Source organism: Saccoglossus kowalevskii, chromosome 6 (genome assembly GCF_978046115.1).
Source record: "Saccoglossus kowalevskii chromosome 6, keSacKowa6.1, whole genome shotgun sequence".
NCBI lineage: Eukaryota > Metazoa > Hemichordata > Enteropneusta > Harrimaniidae > Saccoglossus > Saccoglossus kowalevskii.
This window is the reverse complement of record NC_140646.1, coordinates 11,136,475-11,156,187: the sequence shown is the minus strand read 5'-3', so window position 1 is coordinate 11,156,187 and position 19,713 is coordinate 11,136,475. Positions and strand designations below refer to the sequence as shown.

The window sequence follows — 19,713 nt, the reverse complement described above, 5'->3', positions numbered from 1 at the left end:
CTGCCCGACGTCCAAATTTCAAAAGGATGTTCGATTTGCAATGACGACCGTTCATTCTTAGTACATCCATGATATGTACTAGGCGACGTTACTAATTACTACTAGGGTCGGTGTTTGCATTAAGAATTATAGAACAAAAGATCAGCAAAGCGGTGCTTTTGTCGGCGATTTTGTCAAAGGGAAGATTGATAAAATGTTGCAAAACAGAATCGCGAGTTGGGTGAAAAATTGCGCCGGCGGCATTCTCAGCGATGGCGACACCCGAGAAACACCGTGTCACGGTGCATTCGTGCATCAGTACACCGAAGAAATACATACATATTGTTGCGGACGACTATTGTAGACTGTGTTCGTGTAGTCTTCGAGTTTGTGGACAGTTAAAGTCGTGTGTGAATTTATTCAAGCCAGGAAAAGCAGGAGGGATAACTTATGGAAATCGTCTTTCCAATTTGATCCAGTGCGACGTTGTGAAAGGAGCGACTCTGTCGTCTCATCTATGTCTAGTTTGTAAGAGAAAGATTGATAGCGCAGAAAAATCCGCCAATAATGTAAAACAGTGGCGTGAAATTGTCAGTCATTCTAATATCTCCCAACCTGTGAATGAAAGGGTTAAGCCTGCTGCCTTGAAATCGCCTGCCCGACCACGATGAACTAATCAAAACTAAAATGGCGCGTGTCACGTGACTTTGTTTACTAAAGATAGCGTGGGCGTTTGATTGACACTCAACTCATTAGTATTCCACCAATCACAGCTACATCTACTTTCTGGATGTGCGCAGTCAAATTGTATAGAAGACAAGCTGGAGTCTCGTGTGGCGATAGCGATAACACCGGGACGAATGGTCTGGGGTATGGCTTTAAATACTATAGCGGAGAAAATCATCTCACCGACCCAATCCGGTGGGTATTCCATGATCCCATCAAAGGAGTTCTTTGTGTAGTAGGAATCGATGAAGTCTTGATAAACACTGAACTCATCAACTAGGTCTTTGAAACGTTCGTACAAATTTTTCACCGTGTAGGGGATTTCAGTGACCTCAACTTTAAAAGAAATACAAAATGAACATTCATGAGAACTTGAAGAGGTCCCCGGGAAGATGTATATTGCTCAATGTTTGTGGTGTGATAGGTATTTTTGATGGTTAAAAACCTTTCACTTAGGTAACCGGGATTCGGTCGTTTCCACGCTAGGCTAACAAAAGACACACACAAGCTTCGTTCATGTTCCCAAAACGATTCTCTGCCAAGTCCCTGGTTTTCACCCGAGACAGCATTAAATCCATCTTTATTTCTTGTCACCCCTTAACCAATTACAATCAGTATAAGAGACTCCAAGGCCTTGCCTTCCAACAAACAACCAATCACATGAAAGTTTTACACATCATAATCAATTAATTACTCGTCAAGCTGTCTAGAGAAAACATTTCTATACATTGTCAACGCTAACTAATATTGATGGGGTAATAATCTCGCACTAACATTCCACCAAGATACTACCTTTTTTAAACTCGCAAACAACATTGGTTTAGAATTACAGCTACTGTCTTGTATCTTAAAAACTGCAGAGTCATAAGATGTTTTTGGTTGATTTCGACCAGCTCGCCATCTGGTCTTGTCATTAACAACCACTGTCAAACTGACTGAAATATAAATCATGATAGTGGTATTGAACGGCTAGCCGGTTTAATGTGTTGAATTTCCAAACCTTGTACCCACGCATAAACGATGGCTTATTGGTCGGTGTGGTTGCTTTAGATGGTGATATTCAATAATTATATAAACACGACTATCCAGTGAAACTATTTTCGTCAAATAATAGACACAATATATATTTAATCATCGTCCGAATCAGAATCGCACGGTTTGTTGTTGCCGACTCATTACCGACTCCACCAACCCGTGCGGGATCAGCCTGGATAAACGCGTATTTTATGTTAAACAAATAACCAAGTTTGATTGGATGTGCCTGTTGGAAAGGCGCCCAATCAGACGCTGTGTAACATTGCGCGGTAAGCTAAAGAATACCTACCTACGTCACATGTGACGTCATTGCACTTTTCCGACGTAATTGGTTTGACGTCCGAACAAAACTTTTCATCTATCTCACCATTATGCGAGCGACTCCAGCACAAAACCCGTCGGAATCGCATACCATTCCCACACGACGCCGTACACTGAAAGAAATACACTTTGTTACACTGACGTTATTTGCATATACTAGTAGGTAGTACGTCAGTGTACACGAGAAAGCATAGTATAGATTATTCATTCAATATGGATGTACATGCAGTAGGCACTTTACGTCCTTGCACTGGTATTATTTCGTCGACACGTTTATCATCGTAAATGTAGCCCTAGAACTAGATATTTTAGTCACTTGGTCGTTTAACGTGTTTGAGAAAGTTTCGGAATACACGAAAAACTACACATATTTGGAACGACAACTAAATTCAATCAAATTGTTGCTTATCTTAAAAATAGTTCCGGTAAATATTGGCAAGGTACTCAACAGAAAGTCGTCTACATTTTCTGGGATGATTGGAAACCATGTCAGATTAATATTATTTGATTTCTGATGTGTTCAGGCCATTACAATGTCAAATGATATAAAAGTCACCGATGTTTGTTTGTTCATGCATTAAATTACGATCAACGCCAGATCAAACGCCAACAGATGAGTCGAAGCCTATATGCAAGGAAGAATTTGATGCGTCGAAAAAAACCTGCTCTCTGATTGGTCCGACTGATGGGTGTTATGGTTGGGTAGTCAATCAGGTATAATTTTGTAAAGTAACTTCGCATTGACTCAACGCTAACACTGTCATGAGCATTATATTTGTGATGTTGTGCAGCATAGATCGAATGTACCGTTGCACAGTTCAGAGTATCACTGGGCACCGAGCATACATACGTACCTGACTCCATGCCATGACCTGCCACGTTCCGCACGGTACAAACTCGTACGTTGCCTTGAATCCAGCGGCACCCATATAACTATCGCTGTGGAAGGTCATTAATACACGACCAGAAACCGAATTCCATCGTTCCATACTCTTGCCACAGTAGATCTGTCTGTGCGTTGGACGGTCAAGATCTTGAATCTACAAAACACAAATCACGTGAAAATACTACTTTCTGTCAATGGCGGTGTTGTTGTTATCGTTATTGAGGTTGTTGAATCAGGTAGAATTTAAAGCGGGAGTTTGTCACCTGCGCACGCGCGGGAATCGAGTCCCAAGCGACGCTTGTTTGTAAATAATGACACGCTATGGCCATCTGGCACATGCGCAAGTGACGACTCGCCCGCTGTAATTGTTTTACATTGTCATACTGACCAGTAAGTAGTCTTTATGACATTCTTCACTGTCAATAATATCCATGGCAATGAAATTAATAGCGACACAACCATCGGAATTGATTATGTAAATCTCACAATGCAGATTGACAGTGTAGTTGTCAGGGTAACCCGGTGACGTCAGTTCAGCACAACACTGTTCAAGCACGGCCCCACACAACCCGTCTAGAGAGTAAGAAAATAACACAGTTCTGAAAGTAAGATTCAGCGCTAAGCTTTCTGGTAAAAGCAAATCTTAACTCAGAAACAGTTCGCCTAATAGAAATTTCAAAAGATTCTATACCATCCTGAAAAGAAGGGTTGAAAAGCACGGTATTTACACTGAAGGTATACTTCAACATCAAAATATTGTCCCTCCATCGCGCTAAATATTTTCTTTGACTCCAATATACAGTTGTAAACTTTTGTAGATTTCAGAAAAGTAAGTATAGTACGAAGGTTAACAATAAGTTTATATTACGTAATAGCTCAACGCAATTCACCTTTCTTAAATGTCGCGCCCTCTACCGACAACGCGCTTCGGTGACGTTACAATTGCGTAGATAGGTGGTGGCAACGTCAGACTCGTCCAAATCAACAACTGTGCCTCGGTGTGCTTTCGTTTGTCATTTAAAACACAGTAATTACCTCAAAACTTTATTTTTATGGACTGTTACAAATCAAAACATTATCGATGATGTGAATAGGCTTTCATTCACGCATTTGCGTCATAGAAACTCCTCGCCACTGGAGGGCGTGTCTTACAGGAACGGTATGCTGGCAGTGTTTGGTAACTCTAGCTGATGGTGCTTATCAGATAAAAAAAATAATAATAACATATTTTATTAAGCGATGTTCACTGCGTCAAACACCGCCATACAAACATAAATAAAATTCACACTAAGAGAAACATTAACAGTATTATAAACAAATAAAATAAAAAGTTTTCAAAATACTTTTAAAATAGCATTACCATTAAAGTCTGATTTAAATGAAAACTGTCTTTTAAATCGACGGGTTTTCAGACTAATCTTAAAAACATTGATATTGATTGAATGTAGAGTAGAAGTTCATTCCACAAAAGAGGGCATATTTGCTAAAAGAACACCAATCATAAGTTTTTGTGGTACATTTTGAATCTTGTCTTTTAATAACAAAATATTAGTGTTAGATGACCTGAGGCCACTATGACCGGTTCATAACGGTCAACCAAGTCACATAAATAAATTGGATTAGAATTATTTAAAAATTACCTGGACATGGTTGAGTGTTACACACTTCTTCAGACGGCGGTATTGATCCCGGAATAAGGCATTCAAATAGTGACGACGACGAATCAACAGGACATTGAACTTGGCGACTTCGTGTACCAATGCCACAAGTTACAGAACACTGAAAAACAAGTAATTATTTTCTTCCTTTCATGCTCAAGTAATTTACTCTACTAGTACATTTATTCCCGGAAAAGCAATGTGCTCAGCAGTGTTCTATCTGATGTGTGGACATATTTTTGCGTGTAGGTGTCCTGATCTGTGTTCTGATGTGCGAACATGTCTTTGTGTGCCGGTGTCCGGATCTGTGTTCTGGTGTGTGGACATATCTTTGTGTGACGTTGTCCTTATCTGCGTTCTGGCGTGTGGACATACCTGTGTGGCGGTGGCCTGATCTATGTTTTGGTTAGTGGACATATCTTTGCTCGGACTTAAGTCAACAAATCCAGTAGAGAATAATTTGGTTATACGTATTTACGTAGCGTGTGGTATCTGTATATATCAATGTGTGCTTGCATTATCGATAATTCTTCTAATCGCGCCATCTAGCAACAAAGCGTCAGTGAACAGAAAGTCACGACACATATAACAATGGTTGTAATTGCGTTTAATCTGAAAATTGACTGATTGGAATTCCTTCACAGCTAAATGAGTGTATCTGGTACATTAAATACTTTGCAATTATCTAATATGGTGATGGAGTAACTGACAATGCCATCACGTACGACGTCCGAGGAAGGGAAATATTATGTAATAATACTTATTAGTGACCTCTTCCCAGGGTCCAGTTTCCCAAGTCATCATGGAATCATCTTGACAAGGCACTGCCGTGTATTCCAGCCGGTACCCTCGTCCTGCCAGTCCGTCAGAGTTACTGGAGAAGTGTAGGAGCACTTCATCTGAGGAGGATATCCAAGATGTCGGCGTATTATGACCGCAATATTTACGGCTGATGTTGGTATTCATTACGTCATCTAGCTGCAACGGAGGCGTGTATGATAATAAAAATTGTGTAAGGGACGTGATAGTGATTTCACACGCAGTTAAGTGGTTTGCCGCTTTCGAGAATTAGTATTAGAAACAAATTCTGCGTTTTAGTCATTCGATGTTGCCTTGCACCTCACGCATCAATATAATCCCAGATGAAAGCAATGCTATTAATCACGCTAACTGTACTTGTTGGTATCATCGATTCTGTTCTCATGGGAGAGGCTGTCAAATCATTTAGACCAATCGATACGTAATGCTAAATGTAAGATGTACGACATTAAAAGTAGTTGTGCTAACGAATGTTTTCATTAGCCCAATGTGGTCCTATCAGTAACAACACGGATTCACAATCATTGCGTAATAACAATCATTTAGAGCAATCGATACGTAATGCTAAATGTAAGATGTACGACATTAAAAGTAGTTGTGCAAACGAATGTTTTCATTAGCCCAATGTGGTCTTATCAGTAACAACACGGATTCACAATCATTGCGTAATAACAAGCATCTATTAGTGAAGTTATTTCGGACTCACCGCTAGAAAATCGTCTGAACAGTTAGCACTCCATGCAATGTCCATTTCCAAGAATCTTATATACGTACAGTAAGTAACAGGCGAGTGCACGTTAATCGTACACTGTTGATCCCCGGGGTAGTCAGACGGATACCCTGGTGAGTATAACATCGACATGGTGGTAGGCAATGCTGTTACACTGGTAGAACATCCTCCCGACGTACCTGTGTCTGCAATAAGAAATATACAGATATACAGAAGATATATTGCACAACATGGTATATACAAGTTTATCCAACAGTCTGTTACCATGGCAACATCTGACGTGTATATAATGATACCGATTCTATCAGTGACAAGTTTCCCTACTAATTCACCAATACCAAGTTGCAGATACTGGAACGCAACCATTGTGCCATATCTATACGTAGTGCAGTTGTAGCGTTTTGTGTTTTCTCTGTGCTATCGGACGTACGTGTCGCTCTCGTGACACACTTCGTCACGCTCAGGTAAAGATCCCATTGACACGGTCTGCCAGTTCGGAAAATCGTACAATCATCCTAAGTCGATCACCTACCGTCATACGAACATAATCTCTCATCCGAACCATCAACACAGTCGGGAAAGTGATCACACACACTACTAAGCGGAATACATCTATTTATAGAATCCCCGTCGCTGTTATCACATGCATGAGCCTGCTCGCCGTGACACGAAGCTATAAAAAATAAAACAAACCAAAAATAACCACATCAATTTTGTTGAATATGATAATGAAATATTACTGCCTATGGTCAGAATATCGTATGTATAATCAGAAGTATAGTGATTGTTGTCACCAAGTTGCATTGATGTTGTCATGACGATGCTATGGGGCGACGCCCTCACTGGCGGAGTCCACATGCCGTCATGACAACGCATGCAAAGTATTTAGACTATTGGTTGAACGATTAACACTGTCGTTTATAAAAATGGGGGGTTCTAGCGTATTAAGTGAGAAGAGGACCGGGGGCGTATGGCGACGATTGTAGTTGTAATAAATATCCGGCTATACTATATTACTGGTGTCCTTATGACTGAATGGTGCGTATAAGTGTCGAGCGATCCTAGTGTACCACTCACTGCCTTGCGAGTTACCCATTCCCCGTTACAACCACTTCCCGTGTATTCAACCTGACGAACCATCCACCCATAACAACCCCTGATAAACGAAACCCGTATTGTTTACATGGTGGAGAATCAGTGAGTGGTACACTAGGATCGCTCGACACTTATACGCACCATTCAGTCATAAGGACACCAGTAATATAGTATAGCCGGATATTTATTACAACTACAATCGTCACCATACGTCCCCGGTCCTCTTCTAACTTAATACGCTAGAACCCCCCATTTGTATAAACGACAGTGTTAATCGTTCAACCAATAGTCTAAATACTTTGCATGCGTTGTCATGATGTAAGCTGATTACATTTTAACCTAAGATGAATTCCAATGGTGGTGCACGGTTTTGCCATTTTTATTATTTTCAGTGTGAATCAGAATGCTCACTACGATCTAGCGCAATAGCATAGACAATTTAGAAAAGCAGACAAAGTGGTGTATTCATTGCCACTTATAATTTGAAAACATGTAACAAGAAATATGGATTCAATACACTCTGCGTAGTATACTGTAGTTTACACTCACTCGGCGTAAGGCGGTCGCACACAGCGAAAGTTCTGGGCCCAAAATATCGTTTTTAAATGAACTTGTTAGATGCAGTTGTGTACATTCCTCAGAATGTGTTCACAATTTAAGTTGTTGAAACAATTATTAATATATAATCATTAATATTCGCTGCGGGTGAAGTTATAGTGTTCGTCAGAAACGGAATGAAAACTCGTCTGCCTAAATAAACACAAAGATCTGACCTCCACATAAACATTTCGAAGCAGTTTGACAAAAAAGTCCAAATCACGATAAAAATACTTTGCATTTTAATACTTATATATTAATGAAGACCGATGATGAACGTTTATAAAATTCAACAAATTCATGAATTGTCATATCGCAATCGATATATTTTATATCCGCTGAGGTTGAAGATGAGTGATCCATACAAAATCACAATGTGCGAAAGAGAGAATCGGTTCGACATTCGTAATCTACAAAAGATGTTCCGCTAGAAAATGGATACGTGACACGCATAATAATGGTGAATAGTCTTATTTTTAATTTTCTATCGAATATTGGATAATACTCACGACAATTTTGCTCGTCCTCCCCTTCAAGACAATGGTACGTTCCATCACATCGCTGTTCTTCGGGGATACAAACACCGTAGAGCCCTGCTTGTCCACAGTTAAATTCGTTGACTCCACATTTTTCTATAAAGACAACATAAGAACACCATCACATGTAATATTGTAATTAGGGGGCGTTATGTCACTGATCGAAGTATTGGAACGCGTTTCAAGATGTCACAACTCACTTTTCTGTCCTTTTTCATCAGTGTGTATGAATAAAAAAAAAATATATTGCACGGCCATTTCGTAAACTCCTACAAAACATCACCTGAACGTGCTCGTTGGAAAACTGAAGTTGATATAAAACCCGGTATAAAAATTGTAACACATTGATGACCAAAATTAGGGGAATGACTCTTTCTTATATTTGAGTGTTCTACAGAGCGACGCCCGTGGGGTCTATATTAGGTGTGTTTTTTTCTAAAACATATGGTGAATATCCCTTCTTAATTCAGACATGTTTGTTGACAATTTGTGTTTCGACATCCTTGCCTCACACTAAGTATTGTTTACTACACTGGTTGGGGGTAAACATGACGGAGGTCTGCCGCCCGACCGCAAAACATGGACCCTTTTCTAGAGAAATTTTGGTCTGAAAAGTGACCGAAACCAATATTCGGCGGTGAACAATGCCCTTTGGGGTGAAATGACGTCATTTACTCGACGAAAAAGAGATGTTGATAAAATTTTGCTCTATGTTAGTAAATATTTGTTCAAATTTGATAAAAAAAAATCTCTCAAAATGTGACCCTTGGCAAGTGATTATTTGGGAAAAGTAACCAATCACGCAAACATTTCCTATTTGGGAAAAGTAACCAATCACGCAAACATTTCCTATTTGGGAAAAGTAACCAATCACGCAAACATTTCCTATTTGAGTACCTCCGCGAGTTTGTCATGTACGCCTACATGATCGGTGCTCACTCGTATGTGCATTGTTGCTTAGCAACCGGAGGACTCTCTACTGACATGCTATACGAGAAACATGAGGTAATACAATATTTATGACGTTCTTGGGTTAATGACGATAAATGATGTCTTCTAACGACCAAAGTGTCTGTGCAGTAATGCATGACGTCATAGTGATATTTCCAGTCGCGTCTCAATCCAGGTAGGACATTCACCTTCCTGTTTCTTAAAGTTTTGTTTTAGTCTTGTTTTACAGTTACATGCAAATAGAACTTACGATATGTACAGTTTACTTCGTCACTAAGACCATCCCAGCAGTGGAAGTAGCCGTCACACACTAGGTGGCTTTTTATACAAGTGCCATCACCGCACGAGAAATCTTCGTCCATGCATGGAGCTGGATGAACACAGACAACAAACAAATTAATATGCACTCTGAGATCTTTCCTAAAACCTATATATGAGAAAATTTCTGGGAATATTGTGTGATTCTACTGAATTCGCTTGTGTTCTGAATTACTGCGTCTGTGGTGATTCGGAACTGAATCGATTCCTTGTTCAAACACGTGAATAAATGAAATTCAAGTACACAATAAAATAGGAAGCCGAAATGATCGCCAGTGTCCGGGCGTGCTGATATTCCTTGAAATTTTAACTTTCTTAACATGTTCTGCAATTTGTATATATTCGACTCATATTTCACATATCGTATATTTCACATATCGCATATTTCACATAATAGTCGCTAAGTACATATGCGAAACAAATTTTAGCAGGTTATGTAACCATGGTGACATAGACTCCAGGTCTAAATGATCACGAGCAGACGCGATACAACCCTACATTTCTAGAGAGTATAACCAAGACAAAAAAATCATTCCAATTCGTCTCAGGGTTGTTGTTTTTCTAGCTTCCTTAAAAATATTGTCATAGAATTGTCATGGTTAAGAAGTTTACATACCCTTATCTCTACATTTGATATAATGCATTACACAATTGCAATTGCATTTTAATTATTATTATTTTGTTATCTGAGGCATATGTATGTAATCAGAAGTACGCGAATTGATAACATCGTCCTCGCTTCTGGCGCGTCTTCTCATTGCCTACTAACTGCCATCGTCGTCGACGTCACATCCCGTGAGATTTAAACGTATATGCTATATTTTACAGCAGCTATTAATCGACGGTTTGAAATCACCGAACTGTAAACTAAAAAATAACAACTGACGTCGAAAGTTATCACCGAAGATCTTAAAAAAAAACAGTCGGATGACGCTACGAATATATTTGTATTCTTTTATTTCTCGGAAATAAACAGCAGTGATGATAAAGGAACAATTAGGTACTTCACTCGTATTATATACAATACATTGACGTTAATAGTTTGATGGATTGCGGCACTCAAAAACAACTGACGATGATACATATGTCGGATTTTTGTTTATATTAATAATGCAACCGTATTTATTAATTACAGTTCCCACGGTGTTTGCCTTCATGTAAACCTGTGGTAATAGTAACTATATTAAAATCGCCATAGGTCATCCTGGCTGAGCTACGTAAGTACTTGATATTGCAATATTAATGTCCATTTCGTCCCGCGCAAGCGCATGAATTTAAATACAAACAACTTGTTATATAGCCGAAACTGTCAGATGACGTCATAGCTTTTTAAAACTTCAAATTGGGTTTGCGGTGTTCATCAGAACACGTGTGCACAGACCGGATATTCGCAAAAACTACCTCTCCGTGGATGTGCTATTAAATCGTCGATCGCTAATCCTTCATGCTCTGGGAGTTGTTGTTTCCTGGTTGGTGAGCTATATCACAACGGATGATGGCAATAAGTAATTATAATTTTAACTTTTATACAAGCAATAAACAGGATACATTGTTTCTATGGTAACCCATGATTATTCCAAATTTATTCATTCGGAACATGCATGGTCTAAATAATTAATTGCTACAAGATTGCTACTAAATTAACACGAGTAGATAGAGACAGTGTGCGCTAATGTATTTTAGTCGCCATGGGGACAATATATTTCAAGACATGTAGTGACCATTAGATGATAAAATATTAAATATTAAATACATATTTCATCATCACAAGACTCATTTAATATTGAGAATACAGAAAATTGTAACTTTTCAGTTTGTGTCCACAGAGTTACAAAAACATTGACGAAAATTATTATTTGACTATAACACGAACCTCGAATAATTCTCGATCTAGTGCGAATATTAATATCGATTTTTCGTAAATAGCAATAATTGTGTTTGAATAGTGAGAGGGCCACGTTTATTTAATCATCGGTCACGGTTCATGGCTGTGTAAAATAAGTGAGACGTTGGTGAAGAAAGAATGGGGGATAATATCAAACTATGTGCTCCCCCGGTTAGTTGACTTCAACATAAGGGAAAATTACTAAACGAAAATACTAAGGGAAAGTGGCCCAGATGTGAATTCCCCTCTTAGTCAAACCTTTACGTTATCCCTATTCCCTTCATCAAATATAGAAATACTTTAAGAGCAAGAGATCTAGCCTTGAGAGAGACGACGTCATGGCCTATGTCTTATTTATATAGTCACTTGTGAAAATTCATTTCGTCACGGGTAGATACTAATTATATACTAATCTCAATACATAAGTGTTTAAAATGCAATAATATGAATATTGTAATCACCGTGATGTCGAGAACGCTGGTGCCAAAAACATACGTTGCAAGAACGTAATAGTAATAAGCGCGTATGACAACAACACATTGTAAACGTATGCAAATGAATGAATATGAGTTTGTAAATCGATAAGCCATGTACGGCGTCATTGCTGTATATCTGAAAGAGTATAATTGTTCTTATTCATTTTAATTGGTCGGAATATTAGTACGGAGGGATTGATCATTAAACATTTGGGGGTGATTGGGTGTCTACACAGAGAAAATTCTATATGGCAAATTATGCTTATATTTTAGAGGAAAGTAAAACAATGTTTTCTCAGTGTTTAGACTGAATTTTGTATTTTGTAATATGTTGTACTTACTCTTATATATCAGCTTGCGATGAATACTTTCTGGATGTTGTGGATCGGTTTTCACTACCTCGGCAAATCCACTTCGTACGGCCTCTGATGCGCGGATCGTGTTTGTGTTGCATATCGTAACGGCCGGGAAAGATAGACTTTCAGCAGTACCAGTTTCTATTTTCATTCGGACTTCAAATCGCAGATACAGGTGGATCAGTTCGGAGGACTGATATGCGAACACGCAGATTGCGACCAGGCACACCGCAGCCCAGACCAGTTTGGCACGCAGCGAGGTGGAGCTCAAGATATGTGGTAGTCCGTGAACGGTAGTAGACGATGCAAAGTTCCCAATGATAGCATCGCAAGGATTGTCCCCTTTCATTATTACTTCTTTGGGCGGCTCCTCCATTGGAGTGATGCCCTCTTCGTGTGCTGAGCGGTAATCTTGCAAGAGGTCCGTCGATGGTCCGTTGACGGGAAGTGGCCGCTGTAACTGGGTCGACATGTTAATAATCTTCTAGATGTGCCTACCATGCGCTCTCATCCCGCCCGGTCGGCAGTACTGAGTCGTCTCCCTGTCGAGCAAATAAATTATAACAAAATGTGTTCACGTCATTCCCTGGAGATATGCGTTATTTATAGCGTAACCACTCGCTGCGTGTAGCAGCCAACGTAATTACACGATGTTACTGGCAGCATGGACGTGGGACATGCCATATACACGACACCATGAGTGACAATGTACGTGAGAAAATTCCATTACTATATTATGTTGATTGTGAATTCTACGTCATCTATCAAGGCGGGAATTCCTCTCGTAATTACGTCTTTTTTGTAAGAGTCGTCAATTAAAAACATCTCTTAGATGTATATTTTTAAATGATATAATATACAATCAATCCTTAATTATTTATTTATTTATTTATTTATTTATTTATTTATTTATTTATTTATTTATTTATTTATTTATTTATTTATTTATTTATTTATTTATTTATTTATTTGTTTGTTTATTTATTTATTTATTTATTTATTTATTTATTTATTTATTTATTTATTTATACTTTATATATAGAAGATAGTTGCGACTTGTGTAATTTGCATTAGAGGCTCCGAATACATTATTTAACAAATTACTTGCAAATAAAATCGGCATGATAGTATGGATAAAGTCACACCTACCGGTCAGTGGTAACTCCCACATCCATATTAAATTATAATCACCATGTATTCGAATCTCGCGAGTGTTATCACCGTAAAATATCAATCCCGTGCCAATTGCAGAACCAGAAATTTGGTAAGGGGTCGTGCTATTGAATCTCCTTGTGATCGGAGGCGCGCCTGGTCCACCTTTCCCTAAATCCACGCATGCGTGCAACATATGATTTGTAACATTTTGAATATGCATATTATTGATCCATATTAATTGGGGTTTACAACGGTTCGGGCGAGAAGAAACAGTTGCATTTTATTTTGTTTTTATTAATGAACATGTGTTATCGACTGACAAACTACCCTCTCCCAATAACCTTATGCAAACATATCCAAATCAAATGCTCAACGGGTTGATGAAGACCAATTTTGTGTTCATATAATGAATTAAGATTCGTCTAGACAAGAGTGAAACAATTTTAGTATTAACATCGTAACATTCGGGTTTGGATAAAAAGAATACTATGATCAATAGGATCAAATGCCTTTCATAAAGATTTTTAAAAAAACCTTGAATCGTTGTTTTGCAAACGTTGATTAGTTAAAATAATTGACCGGTATAGCACGATTGGAATTGCTGAAACCCAGATTGAGAATCAACCATTTTTGAAACATCTGAGAAGAGGGATAACAAAGACACAAGATTAGACAGAATAAACATGTGTGATGTTGTTTTGCATAATTAAAACACTTAATTAGATTATCTTTGTAGAACAAAAGAGTCACTCTGATGATCTGTATTTCACAAACTTCATTGTATTTTGATGTCATGTAACCCCAATTTATCAATTTTCTGTTTTCTATGTCTCCGTAAATGTACTAGTCATTGGTATGTGCTTGAAGATTATTTGACTTATATTATGTGATTACCAGAAGTTTCTGAATAAACAATGCGTTAGAATGTGTTGTTGTTTATGTACTAAATCAATGCAAAAGAGCATAGTACAATAGAAATTCTGTAGTTGTCCATCCCTCTTTTCCGAGTGTATGATACTTGCCTGTAATTATTAACATAATTTTGAGGACCAGAGAAATTCTGCTTGCAAGGTTTTTTTTTCTTTAATGTAATATTAACTCTCCTGTGAGAAAACGATTAACAGTTCCCGTGTAACTATTGCTATATATATATATTGTGAATTTTGTCACATGGGATTATTTAGATGTTATGTCATGAATTTGTTTTCGCGTATCTGTTAACCGACTTAATTAACTGATTATTAGCGAATTGCTGTGTTATGTCTGTCATCGTTTAGGTCTATTTAAAGTTTTGGACGGAACTTGGCTCAGTGATTTGGAACTAATTACCAGATATCCGTCGCGATTCTGACAGTTGGTATTTCATAGTTATTAATGTAGTGAACGATTAATCAAAAGATATGACGTATTCAGTACTTAGTGTGATTGGCTTTATGATTGAAGTTTACGCATTAGAGTCTTTTTACTGCTTTGTAATTGGTTAGAGTTTTGAAAATGAATAAAGAGAGTTTGAGTTGGTCTTGGCGAATACTCTACGATAGACGCAGTAGAGAGAGAGTGCAGTCCTGGGCAGTCTGAGAGTCGAGAGTCCAGTCTTGGGCGAGTCTTGGTTCAGCCTTGTGAGAGTCTTGGGGACTTTTCCCCAGGGCGCTGTGTCTTATAGAGTGCTCCAAAAGATCGACTAAGACGAGAGTTGAAATGTATTTCGTTGTGTGTGCCTTATTTGACTGTAAAGTTAAAGTGACTTTCCCGATCCCGTACCTCAAGGGGACGAGATATAGAGACGAGACGAGTTTCCCCCCTGACAAGTGTGGAGGACCCCAGAGAGAGAGATTTACCCCTGATACGTGGTGGAGAACCCGGGCAGGTGTTTAACACACATTGACATCCTGTGAAGAGAAGTGAAATGGCGAAGGTGTGTCTTTCTTGCGAACCGAACTAACAGCTCGATGGCAGAGACGACTCAGAAACCGCGCTTGACGACTCACGACTTTACCAGTATGGCACCGATGTACATCGCTGAAGAGATGAAGACTTCTGAACCCCTTACGAAGGATGAGTACCGGATAGGACTGTATAATTAAGAATTGAGCGACATTAAAGACAAGAAGATGATGATAAAGAACGACCCGGACTAACGCGACAAGAGAAGAGACGCTTATAGACTTTGATTCGAACTTTAGCTATCTGTGTATTGCTTAGAGAACTGCTCGCTGGACACTGTAACTGACACTGTGTAATTTAAGACGTTGAACTCTTTTCCAGAACCCTAACCCTATTGCTCAGTAATGTAATGTATTGCTGTTTTTTTCTATTGTTTTTACCGTTTTTTTGTGATGTTGAATTGTATATGTGTGTGTAAGCGCCCAGATTTTTGTTTTGAACTGATATTTAGTGACGTGCGAGGTCCTTTATAACGATTTAAGCGCGTTTCAGTGGACAAGTATTTGCAACACAGTGTTTTGAGTTTTGTGATGTTTTTATGGTGTTTTAATGAGTTTATGAGTACGGATTATGATGGGAGGAATGATGCCCCCACGTGTTTTTAAGAGTTTTGAGATTTGTCGAGTACAGAGATATCGACGTTTTAAGAGTTGTTTTTGTTTATGTGTTGTTTCCGGAATACTTCTGACGCTTTTTTGAGTTGATAGCACCTTTGTAACGTCTTTTAATGTCTTTTTGAGGTGAGAGTTTGGTGTGCTTATATACGTATTGTTTGATATCGCAAGCTTTTGTTCATGATTGACAGGTTTATATGTAACTTAGCAGTTTCTATCGTTTTAGTCTTTTTCCCGTCTTTTTGCCAGAGGAGTAATGTGTTATGAAAGCGATTTGTCTTTGCATTCCGTTACCACGCCGTATGACTTTTGTTTAGATTAACGACTTGTGAGTTCAGTTGAAGTTTATAAGCGTATATGAAAGGAGTTTGATTAATAGCTTTTTCATTCATTCTTTATTAGTTACCGCTTTGCAATGCTTTAACCGAGAGACGCATCCCTGGTAATCACGTGATCATGCTGTCGACTGCAGCGATTGGCTGATCGCTTGGTTACACCGCCACGCCTTAGTTTTTTTGACCTTTTGATATAGAGTTTGTAACCTTAGTAACGGAGACAGTGCAGCGAAGGGTTACCCTCAGCGGACCGTTTTGAGAAAAGTGAGTCGTTTGGTAGCCTTTCCCTTGTTTTTTGATTCATAACCGTTGATATTTGTGACTTTATAACCATTGTATTTAGACTTTATAATCATTGTACTTAATTAGTGTGTTTTACTCTTTTTGATTTATATCCTTTTTCTTAGTATTGTATTTAACCCGTATGGCGATGAGTAGATGACGGTATCTTTGATTTGTGAACGTGCAATGCCGAGAGGCATATCTCAGTTTGGGTGAAGGGATGTGTCATGAATTTGTTTTCGCGTATCTGTTAACCGACTTAATTAACTGAGTATTAGCGAATTGCTGTGTTATGTCTGTCATCGTTTAGGTCTATTTAAAGTTTTGGACGGAACTTGGCTCAGTGATTTGGAACTAATTACCAGATATCCGTCGCGATTCTGACAGTTGGTATTCCATAGTTATTAATGTAGAGAACGATTAATCAAAAGATATGACGTATTCAGTACTTAGTGTGATTGGCTTTATGATTGAAGTTTACGCCTTAGAGTCTTTTTACTGCTTTGTAATTGGTTAGAGTTTTGAAAATGAATAAAGAGAGTTTGAGTTGGTCTTGGCGAATACTCTACGATAGACGCAGTAGAGAGAGAGTGCAGTCCTGGGCAGTCTGAGAGTCGAGAGTCCAGTCTTGGACGAATCTTGGTTCAGCCTTGTGAGAGTCTTGGGGACTTTTCCCCAGGGCGCTGTGTCTTATAGAGTGCTCCAAAAGATCGACTAAGACGAGAGTTGAAACGTATTTCGTTGTGTGTGCCTTATTTGACTGTAAAGTTAAAGTGACTTTCCCGATCCCGTACCTCAAGGGGACGAGATATAGAGACGAGACGAGTTTCCCCCCTGACAAGTGTGGAGGACCCCAGAGAGAGAGATTTACCCCTGATAGTTACATAGAGGAGAGTTTCAATACTGATGTCTGACATATTGAATGTTGAGTAATACAAATACTGGATACTGATTTATGATAAACTAAAAACGCTGTTGTCGCAGCGCACAAAAGATACGCGTGGTATGCGTATTGGTGCGTATTCTTTCATCGAAATATTAACTATATAATGTGAAATAAATGAACGTTAACGTGTTTAGTTCACGATAAATCATATTCGAATTGGTCCGCAATGTGCAATATTAAACAACACTATTAGAAATTCATTTTTGTGTCCGTATTGTGCCTTCAATTCAGTAGTTTCGAATTCGCGCAACTTTTCCTCCGTAGACATAAATGACGTGTTTGAAATCCAGCAAAAATGTCTTTCTAATAAAAACTCGCAAGAACTTCAAGTTTAAGAACAGTGAAAAATAAAATGCCTACAATCGTCTACCATGGTATACAAGTCATTTACTTGCACAGGTTGAATTCAGACATTTAAACAAATTGGGCGAATACTTGTCATGTAACAAATTATAGTTAAATTAAGTAATTTAATTTGATTGCTATTTTTTTCTACACCATTTGTTTAGTAATTCAATTTCCATTCTAAAGTACGAGCGCATATAATTTCTCTGAGGTATTGTCGATAAAACCCCAGTGGAAATTCCGACAATATATTTTAATTGCTCTGTACCTGTTATTGTACGCTGTACTTTTCAACGTGATTCGCATGTTACTTCTTAATTGTAATCACATCAGATGGATTTGGCTGTTTTGCAGTGTGTTGTAAATTTACATCCCACATAAAAACAAATGTGCGTATACAAGTTATATAGGTAAGTGTAGGCTTTGGAGTGGGTTAATAACCCAGAACTGTGTGGGTTATAATTGCAATAGTAAGGAAAATTGTACCCACTTATACCTTTATCAGCTGGAGAAAATCGCAAGCAATATTTTGGCAGAAGCACAAAGTGGTTTAGTGAGCATTTGCCCCCAATAAATAAATAAAATGAAAGGATCAAGTATGTGTGCCTTGCCACTAGAAAATATGTCTGTTTTAGAATGAAAGAAATACCGTCAATGGAACTGGAATTTGGTTGTCTGACTTTTGGGCTATATGATTTTTGATCAAGTTAGATCATTAATATTCATAAAATGACAACCGTACATCTCTTGAGCATACGCTCCACACCCCGCATTTTGAAAATGCAAATTATGAAAACAATTAATGGTCACCACTAATGCACACGTGTACATCACATTGCGTAATATATTTTCACGACATTTCCCTTTTTCCGACATATTTCATTGAAGATATGGACGGGATTCCCATTTCTGGTAATTCGTACACAATCTAACAACTTCAATACTCAGTATCCATACGCAATATTATCCACACAAAAAAAGAAAATCAAGAAAGGAGCGCATAAAAAACTTCGCCAACCATCCTTCGTGTCACATGTGACTGAAAGGAGACAAATCGATGTTTGAATAATGGGAATTTTATCTCAGAAGATAATAACTAGCCAGAGGATGTGATTTCCCGGGAATTAGTTGTCAGTGTATATCTCTACACTCTTTAGACATAATTCACAAAGACGCCGAGTATCGATCATAGAAAGAGTATGACTCAATAAAAACTATGTTCCGATTAGAAGAAACGTGTCATATAGATGAAATTCAGGAGTCGCTCATTATTACCGGGGAGGGACTAGGTCTACGACAAAAGCCTGTCTGGGACAGTGAGCAGTAGGAAGCAAAAAACCGTAATAGTGTTTAACATAAAAAAAAAATTAAAAACGGCAAAACATTTTCGATGAATAAGTGTTGCTTTGCGTGTTGTTTAGTTGTATAAATATTTACAGAGCCATATAAGGGGTAATACTGAGATTCCGCAACGAAAAGCGATAATCTACTGGCATCGCAACGTATATGGCTCATATATTCGGCTCTCGCAGATAAAAGTTAACACCATGCCATACAAATTGCATGTTCAGAGATCTCGTTTTCAGGGAGCCGGTAGCTGATCATGGTACCCCAGGCGATCTAACTCATATATATATCCATATTCGCTCGGTATCATCCATCATGGATCTCCGGTGGGATATGGCAATTGCCCGGATGTTCGTAACCTTGGGTTTACTCTTCTG

At 38.4% G+C, this 19,713-nt stretch overlaps 1 protein-coding gene across 1 annotated transcript; it reads right to left on the bottom strand.

The window, feature by feature from the left end:
* Positions 1 to 1,218: 1,218 nt before the first annotated feature.
* On the bottom strand, positions 1,219 to 12,899 carry LOC100378515 (uncharacterized). The gene is made up of 11 exons (XM_078008617.2): positions 12,354 to 12,899; positions 9,584 to 9,703; positions 8,356 to 8,478; positions 6,687 to 6,827; positions 6,131 to 6,339; positions 5,377 to 5,583; positions 4,588 to 4,726; positions 3,336 to 3,520; positions 2,916 to 3,101; positions 2,030 to 2,174; positions 1,219 to 1,640 (listed from the first exon to the last, which is right to left on the bottom strand). Exons 1-11 carry the CDS (start codon positions 12,838 to 12,840, stop codon positions 1,447 to 1,449), a joined length of 2,136 nt encoding a protein of 711 aa, XP_077864743.2. The 5' UTR covers positions 12,841 to 12,899; the 3' UTR covers positions 1,219 to 1,446.
* Between the last annotated feature and the right edge of the window lie 6,814 nt (positions 12,900 to 19,713).